This window comes from Micropterus dolomieu, linkage group LG09 (assembly GCF_021292245.1).
Source record: "Micropterus dolomieu isolate WLL.071019.BEF.003 ecotype Adirondacks linkage group LG09, ASM2129224v1, whole genome shotgun sequence".
NCBI classification, from domain to species: Eukaryota; Metazoa; Chordata; class Actinopteri; order Centrarchiformes; family Centrarchidae; genus Micropterus; species Micropterus dolomieu.
The window spans coordinates 15,750,108-15,759,583 of NC_060158.1; the positions used below are offsets into that span (position 1 = coordinate 15,750,108).

At 40.0% G+C, this 9,476-nt stretch overlaps 1 protein-coding gene across 1 annotated transcript in view; it reads left to right on the plus strand.

The window, feature by feature from the left end:
* Positions 1 to 8,765, plus strand: part of necab1 (N-terminal EF-hand calcium binding protein 1) — a 44,696-nt gene extending 35,931 nt beyond the window's left edge. The window contains exons 10-13 of the mRNA XM_046059076.1: positions 3,004 to 3,116; positions 6,379 to 6,456; positions 7,354 to 7,445; positions 8,234 to 8,765. Coding sequence (XP_045915032.1) covers positions 3,004 to 3,116; positions 6,379 to 6,456; positions 7,354 to 7,445; positions 8,234 to 8,262 — 312 coding nt within the window. The 3' untranslated portion in view covers positions 8,263 to 8,765. The remainder of the gene's footprint in view (positions 1 to 3,003; positions 3,117 to 6,378; positions 6,457 to 7,353; positions 7,446 to 8,233) is intronic.
* The last annotated feature ends 711 nt before the right edge of the window (positions 8,766 to 9,476 follow it).

A 9,476-nucleotide genomic window follows, 5' to 3' on the forward strand; every position in this document is an offset into this window, starting at 1 on the left:
TTTAAATAATTTCGATGGTCGGGGGGCAGACACCGTCACTATAGGATTTTCACTAAGTAACTCCTGAAATGGAGGAGCAGAGAAGTGTGTTAGACTGCGACTCTGCGTAGGGTTTTGGGTGGGTAACTGCTGAAAAAGAAGGGCAGAGAAGTGTGTTAAACTGCGACTCTGCCTCCTGGTCTCAACTCTGGGTTGTCATGGATTTGGTCCACTAATAAACTTGGCCAGATTTCTAGAAATGAGAGCTGCTCCTTCCCAAGTGGGATGGATGCCGTCTCTCCGGATCAGACCAGGTCTTCCCCAGAAAGTCTGCCAATGATCAACAAAGCCCACATCGTTTGCTGGACACCACCTCGACAACCAGCGGCGGAATGACGACTTGCGGCTATACATGTCATCACTGGTCAGATTTGGCAGGGGTCCAGAGAAAACTACGGTGTCCGACATTGTTTTTGCATATGTACACACCGACTCAACATTAATCTTAGTGACCTCCGATTGGCGTAACCGGGAGTCATTACCGCCGACGTGAATAACAATCTTACTGTATTTACGAACTGTTGGGCTTCTGTAAATATCATCACAGAGTACGGTCCAGACCTGCTCTTTTATGAAAAGCGCTGTGAGATAACTGTTGTTGTGATTTGGCGCTATATAAATAAAATTGAATTGAATTGAATTGAAGTACATCGTTGCCATTGCTAACTAGCTAGCTAGCTTGCTAGCATTGACATCCCCCTTCCGATGTACATTACTGCTAACTTTAACCATCACTAATTAAATATGCATGTCGACCGGTTAACCCTACAGCTGCAAGTAGCAAGTAGGGTTAACCTCCTTTGTGTTGCTTGAACACGCTGTTTCTGGACAATAGAAGTCAATGCAGTCTGAATGGCGCGAAAACCTTAAAATGCGGAAATATCCTTAAACACGTGCAATTTATTACGTCATTCCATGATATCACGTTGTGCACTCTAGACTAACTGTAACCGATGAAGAGATGACTGGTCCAAAGGGTACAGTACTTACAGTGCATGTGGCAGGCCAGAATAGAGGCAAACAAATCCAGTAAGGCGCAGGTGAATAATCCAAAGTCCAATAAATCGGGCAGAGAGGAAAACACACAGAGAAACACAAGAGCGTGGGTTGTCTAAACAGACAACCAAAGATGATCTCACAAGAGATGAATTTGGAGAAACACACTTCAGGACCCAAGAGGGGTGGCGATATCGAGACACAGGTGGAAACAATAATCAACACAAGGACAGGAAGTGATAAAGACACATGAGGACAGATTTAAGAAAATAAAACAGGAAATCAAAAAACTCAAAATTACTACCATGACAGTATAATCCAACCGTGCCTCATTCTGCTCCAGGCTATTTAAACAAAATGTCCAAAAAACTTTGTTTGAAACAACACAAAGCATACCATAACCATAAAAATTCAACCATAAATGAATGAGGTCACTGTTTATTGTGTGGTGAGGACCTGAAAAGTAAATCTCCTGTCTCATAGAGCATATATAATTGGACAAATCATAAAACAAACTATTTTATAAATTGATTTGTAAAGCATTGCCCCCCCCCCCATAAATAATGTTGAAAAACATGAGGTGGCATGTGATATTTTATATGTCTTTCAGCCACCAGTTCAAAAACCAAATAGATTCTGTTGTAGTCAAATTTGATCCACCTGCGCACCAGGAGGCATATGCAGGGAATTAAGTAATCAGTGGTCACGTAGCATATATGAGGGTATCACAGGTGAACAGCTGGAGGGAATTAGGATCTGGGAAAGCCACACAGTTTTTCAACCATGCTTGTGTGTATGTTACTGATGGGTGTTGTCATGTCCTATTGTTAGTACCTTTTTTGTTTTTGCATATGTACAAGCCCATTATATAACATTTATGCAAGCAACCATTTTTGTAGGTCATTTTTAATCTGCATAGTTGTTAATCGTACGTGCCATGGCAGAACTAACTTTTTGCACCACTATGTGCTGGAGATGATTCCCTCAGTGGCCTTTTTTGTTGTACAATCGCCACCACACATTAAGTTTACAATGATATAATATTAATAAATGGCAAATCCTCTCATTGGAGGAGAGAATAGATCCTGAAGTGCTTAACTTCACATGCATTATTTTTATTGAAATGGTCATTATCACAATATGTAGACTGGAAGTATCATATCACTGTAGCACAAATGAAACCATGCATATGAATATTACATGGCACTGTCATGTCTCATCACTAGCTTAATGCAGATATGTCAGCTTGTGGGTGAATTAATCAATATATAATTAGTGTATGTTACAGGGAACAAATGTGCCATGACAAGAAAACCAGTAACGACCCACAACACTGATATGTAAGGGTGTTTGTGTGTGAGTGTTTACATGCGCAAGTGCATGTGTCTCCTGGTTTGTGTGAGTGTGTTTCTCCAAAATTAGCCACTGAGAGAGTCCTGAGGTGTTTTAACAATTGCACACACACACGCACACACGCAAACAGCGTACCTTAGGCCGACTATTCACTTCCTGTTCTCATCAGCCTCTCTGCCTCTGTCAACAATTCCTCATCAGCCGCTGGAAATGATTAGCAGGCTTTCTCTTGTCATGATTACACCAGGTCCTCCTCCTGGTTCTTGTTCCCTGCTGTTCACACCTTCGTACAACAGGCTTCAGTTTTTTTTCCTCCATCAGGTACCAAGTGTAAGAAAAGAGGGCAAATATGTATTCTTAGCTGTTCTTGGTTGTCCAGATGCAAGGACACTTACTTATAGGTATTATAGATCATATAATAAAAGTTCCCAGTGTGCATCTTACTGTTCTGCGTTAGTCGTGTTTTCTGGTAACAGACTGAGTCAGTGTGGAACCCTGCCAGAAGATTTCTGAATGTCGCCCAACTCCGTCAGACTCCGTCCCCACCAGAGGCAAATCCCGACCTTCTGACTTTGTGTGCCTTTACATGTTTGCGCATGTGTTTTGACTTCACAGCACATCCTGATAGTCCAGAGGCAGCTCTCTGTGCTGGAGGAGGACCTGGAGGAGTTTCGTTTGGCTCTCAGACAGTACATGGAGTGTGCCTGCGTCCAGACTGGATGTCTACAGTCAGTTTATATTCTCTTTGTTCACTTTGTCTCCGGGATTTACTCTATGATATTTTCAGTCTGTCTAGTTTTTTGCAAAGGGTTTTACAGAGAGGCGAATGAGAAATACCCCAAAAGAAAAAGTAAAACACAAACAGATAGATAATTTAAAACTAAATGCAACCATTATTGTTTAGTTAGTGTATCATCAAGATCTATTGCATGTTCATCCTGGAAGAGGCTTCCCTCCTCTGTTGCTCTTTCTGTGGTTTCTTCAGTCTAATGTAGTAGCACATTTGCTTTTCTGGTATTATTATTCAGATGGAAACATTTTTTGAATATGTTTCTTGCATTTTCAGTACATTAAATGCCTTGACATGAATACAGATACAGAATAAAATACGTCTTATTTCTTTAGATGCCTTATTGCTCTCTGCAAATGAAAGTGCACATCTTTAACATGCTGTGGGTATTATCCAAACATAAGGAGAGAGGAAGTCATTTTTCAGTGGAGGAAAATCAGACATGTACATGGAAGTCATGACTATTTTATAGTGAAGAGACACAAAATAGGGGAGAGAGATACTGACATATATTATTTTTGAGAACATAGACAGAATATCCATTAACTACCAAGACATCAGTAATCTTTAAGGAATTGTAGATGTAGCAGGCTTAAATTTAGTTATGCATTTTAATAAATTTATGAGAATTAATACCCAATTATGAATTTTAATATTCATAAAAATCAACCATATTCCTCGTTCCAGGGCACCACCGGAGTTGTTATAATCCTAGAGTCTCCGGACCTCTAGGTAGCTTTTAATAATTATACAGTTATTACTAGTGATCAGTTAGTTAATAATCGCTCAATTATCTTAAATCAGTCAGTCAGTCTCATATCTAAAGGGTCAATTCTCTTGGCAGGGACGTAGAAATAGGCAACACACACAGTTCTTGATTATATTACAGTGAATTTATTCTCTAACTAATGCGATATAAAGGGTAGTTAAATACAGGTAAAATAAACAATTGCTGAACAATGAGAAATGGAGGTTCGATTGTGGGAAGCATTTGACTCATACGGCAGAGGAGAACTAATGAAAGTAAGCTAACATTATGAGTTTAGGAGTTAAAAGGAAATCTCTGACCACAGAATGTTGGTTAGGTCTTACGGCTTGTCGGCCTGCTTTGGCCTGTTGCACGGGTCCCACGCTAGCTGCCCAATCCTGGCTTTTTGCTAGGGATTCTCGGGGGTTCTCCATGTCTGACTGAAGAAAACGCCGTCCTTCCTCTGTCAGTTTGGCTGTTTTCAGGTTTCCTTCGTTGCCGCTGGCGAGACCACGTGGCTTGGTCTGACCTCGGTGAAGTTGGCTCGACGAAAAAGCTTAAAATGGATCTTGGTCGTTCCTGAATTAGTCCAGTGTAACTTAACGGACTGATAACTTTAACAAAACAAAAGAAAGAAAGAAAATAAAACAAACTGAGGGGCAGATTGATGTCGCGGCACTTCACGTGTGTAGCTTCAAGCGAACAAAGGGCTGGCCTGTCGACTCTGAGGGCGTTGCCTGGCGAGGCCCGCCGGACGCGTGCCGAAGCGTCCAGAGAGCAGAGAGCCGAGAGAGAGAGCAGAGAAGAGAAGAGAGTGAACGACGTCGCGTGTCGCTCTTTCGTTGCCTGGGGCGTGGTTCCCCAGAGGGCGTTTCAGGTTTCCCGAGGGACTGCCTTTCTAAACTTAATGTCTAAAAGAAAAGAAAATCTATTTGCACGTATTATAATCAAATATTTTCCGGTTCAGGTTACATGAGGAAAGCTTAGATTAATCCAAGATCATCTCTCTTTAGGAACCGGGGAATATTGTTGATTCATCCTTAAATTCAAGCTGGCGATTAAGAGTATAGTAAAACATTTCTTTATCATCATTTCTAAAGGAATTTTGTAGGAAAGTATTATGAACAAGCATTGATTACATTAGATGAGGGAGTGTCTTGCTGAAAATAAAAACACTGCAAAAGTAACTTATTTAGATTCTTTTCAGCACTAATATCAACAACAGATAGCAACAACATGTCAACATAACTACTCAAATAGAGGCAAACGTAATCAGGTAACTAAAGATTTAATTAAACTTAATTAAATGCTTTGAGTCTTTGGAGACTGCAGTCTTTGGTAATTTAAAGTTCGGCTTCCTGGGTTATGTCACAACTTGGGTGAGACAGGGGTATCCCCTTGATGGGGTAATGAAACACAGAGCAAGGTCAGTTGCCACGTTTACGTGTGGGGGGCCAGTTTTGATAGGCTGTTCAGGGAAATGCTAATCGCTGGTTCGTGTCCCTTTGTCAGTTTAACAGTCAGGCCCTGCGTTATCAGCTTCGGAATCAAAAAGGTGCCAGTTTTATGGTCAGGAATAGCACTTAGAGAAAGCAACTTTCACCCCCCCTTCGTTGGGGTCTCCCTTGTATTCCGTTGAAAGTTGATCTCCAACCCCCTGCGCCTCTCTGGGAGAGGAACGGAGGAATTTGGAGTAGCTCCAAATTTATTTAACATAAAATGCACAAATCCACACCGTTGTTCCACTACATAGACATGAGCAGCGTTTCACTTACAGAAAAAAAACATTAAATCTTTGCGCTTACTGTATCTGTAGCACGATGGATAGCTCAAAGTTTAGAGCACTGACCTTTTTAACATAAATCACATTAAGAATCTAGAGGGCAGAGTCTCTAAATGTTTAAATGTCTAAATTTAGAGAAATTTGAGAAATCGCAATAAGATTATGAACAAAGCTGAATTAATCATGAAACTTTAAAATAGAAATACGGTCATCTGTAAAATGCGTCCCCTGTAAAAATGTGCTCTGGCTTTAGTGTAGCACCAGACAGCAACAAACTGGGTCTTTTAAACATTAGCTCTGTCACTGCTGAGGCTTCATGGTAAAATTCAACCCAAGCAGGGGGGAAAAAAACTTTCACATTAACTGTCACTTTGGTTTCAGACAAAATCCAGTAGCCGGAAGGACAGCGTGACATTTACATCCTTTGTCATGATTATTTCTTTAAAGAGTCAGTCATGTTTGATCATTTTCAAGTTCAAATGAGACCAAAACCTCTTACAAAACGCTATATAATCATCATTTGAGGATGATCCACAGAAAGTGTTATTTGACAGATTTACTTAGTCAGAGTGTGGGAAAGTGTTCAGACAGAGAGGCTGTGGGGACATGATGTAGCACACTAATTAGTGATTGCATGACTTGTGCTCTCTCTTGTTTTGCATTTGGCAGCATCGCAGTTCAGCGCCTGGCAAATGAATCACGCTTCATTCTCTACGAATTCTGGGAACACAACAACGTTTGGAAGAAGTAAGTATTCGCCTGCAACATATGCATCATGACTAATGCACCGTGGCCTGTTCAAATAATTTTCTTAGCACAGCTTGAACTCACTGAGAGAAGGTCTGGTTCACGCTGCGTTTAGTGTACTCTGTGAAGCTATAAGGAAAGTAATGAGAAAAAACAAAGTTGTCAGTATGACAGGAACCTCAGTGGGGCAGAAATGTGGAATAATTGCAGAATTAATGGGAATGAAAAGGAATATACTGAGATTCTGTGGTCATAACATATCAGGTTTATTATTAGTCTTGATGACTTGACATATATATATTATATATATATTTTGTATCCAAGGTATACTTAGTCTGCAGAATGCCATGTCTAGTTTGTTATTTTCCATAGTAAACATTCAATGAGGTTAAATGTTTCAATGGTACCAAATTGCAAACACTCATATAGCCTAAATACACATATTGATGGAATGTCAATATTTGATCTGACATTTGTGCATCCTTCGTAGAAATGAAATCTGCTGCCAGGACATTCAGGATAAATAATCATATTCAGAGGGGGAAGATAAAATAATGTAAATACCTAATGGAGAAAGATTTTGTTTATATAGAATTCTCTCGATGTTAGATACAAAACAGCATCTGAACATACAGGGAAATGCAGTATAGTGCACAGGATATGTCCCCAACAGGCTACAACAATACATTTCTAATGTCCAATAATGTAACATACGAAACAGAGACATGGATATAATAAGTTCCGCTTATTCATAAGATCTTTTTTTTCTGCACATATGGGCTACTTTTCATCACTTTTTTTTATCCTATTGACCGAATACAAAACTGTTCATATTTTCCTGTAATTTCATGTTTTATTCACAATCATTAAGTGAATCTTGTTGTTTCTTCTGCCCAGTCACCTGCAGACCAACTACAGTAAGACCTTCCAGAGGGGGAACGTGGACTTCCTGGAAACTCCTGAGATTGTAACCACCATGCTGGTTCCTGGTAAGAACATTCATTAAAGCTCCTTCTGATTCTCCACTCACACCACACACAAACTTGTAACATCTCATGAGATCATTTTCAACTGATCTCACACTCCTTAAAGGTAAACTCTGCAGGTGCACTTCGGTAGGTTTGTCAACAATCACAAAGCATGCAGACAAATGCTCCTCAAACCCTCGGAACTTAATTTTTAAATTCAAGTCAGGATGCCAAAGTTTTTAAAAGATACCAATATATAGCTATAGATATTGTAAACACCGACAACTGAGCAACTCTGGATGAAGGCCATGAAATGCATTGCATTGAATTCTTTTTTAATGTTTTTTTTTTTCATTTTATTGTTGTTTTTTTGTGTGTATGTTTTGTCAAACTGAATAAATACTGTTTTGAGCTGTAAAGCTAATGATGTAAAAGGACATTTTACAGCCAGATAATCATGTCACTCGTCCATCTTTGCCAAATAAAATCAAACGTTGGATTCCTTTTCATTCATAATAAATATGTTTTTGGCGAGTTTTTACCATTTTTTTCCAGTACACATGTCCCAACCAATTGTCTTTCTGTTGTTTTTCCTGCATTATTACAATAAATTGATGTTCATTCTCTCAAGCATCATTACCAGCTTCACATGACCACCCACAAGCAGAGCAGAGGGCAGTGCTGAACACATTTGTCAAATACACAAAATACACACAGCCCACAGAGGAGAGCGCACTCAATGTCTAATTGATTGGGGTCATTTTGGGGGGTCAGTGAATGTTTTTTCTTCTCCTTCGTCTCCTCCACAGCCTCATGGTGGGTCCTCAACAACAACTGAAAGTGGGCGAGCACCCTTCACAGATCATCACTGATGGGTGCAGAGAGCAAACAGCCAACTGTCAACACATCAGGAAGTCCACAGCAGCACGCGTGCACACACACACACATTAACACACACACACACACTAACTCAACACAACTCATGGTGATTTCATGGTGATTAGTATCAATTTTATGACCTCCATGTTCCTTCATACTTAGGTGGTAGCTGAAATAGCCCGTGTGTGTGTTTTGTTTACACTCTTAGATGACACTCTGACGTCCTTAAGCAATGACCTTGTCAGACGGAAACCCATCTGATGATCTGACATCATCACTGTGTTTGACATGACATCAGCTGCTGCCCAGGGTAGATCATGTGAGGCAGAGCGAGCAATGAGTGTGCGTGACACAGTGAGCTCTGTGCGTTTGTGGATGTGTGTGTGTGTGTGTGTGTGTGAGAGAGAGAGAGAGAGAGGAAGAGAGGGAGGGACAGATATAATTGTATCAATTGTAGCAGCTCTGGGGAGCTCATTAAACCATTGTCTGTTGTTTCTGTATTTAATGTGTCAAATTGAGATAAAAATATGTTAGTTATAAATAAAGACAATATATATTGTTGTGTACGCTATGTGTATCTCTTTCTCACTCTTTATGTAGAAGGTACCTTCATGTTTTACCCCTGGTTGTTGGTTTGTTTGTCTATTTGTCTGCAAAAAGGTGATCTATTTGTTCCAAATATGAAATTTGTGCCCTCACAAGCATCAGGGATGGATAGCCTAATTTATTCCTAAGCCCACCAGTTTGTTTGCAGAGTCAAGATGATTTAACTTAAAATAATAATGGCTAGAATAATAGGTTTTAATGGACAAATTTTTCACTGTTGGTCTCTTCTATGTTTGTATGCAAGACCAAAGCACACTCACATGTTTGCCAATGGCATCACCTTGTGGACACATAGCACTACTGCAGCGATAAAAGAACCGGCTGCTGAGAGGTATTCTGTTTTTTTAATTGGACAGGAAATGTGACCACTAATTAAATGCATCATTATTATACATGATGTAATCACATGAGATCATTAAATGAAGGACAACAGCTTGAAGGCCCTGCGTACCCAGACAGGTGTTTTCAATTCTTGTGGTTGATTAGACTTCAGGTCAGATTGATGTTCAGTGGAGCCCTAACAGACAAAATATCTGCCAATAACGACAGGGTAAGTTGTCTAAGGTC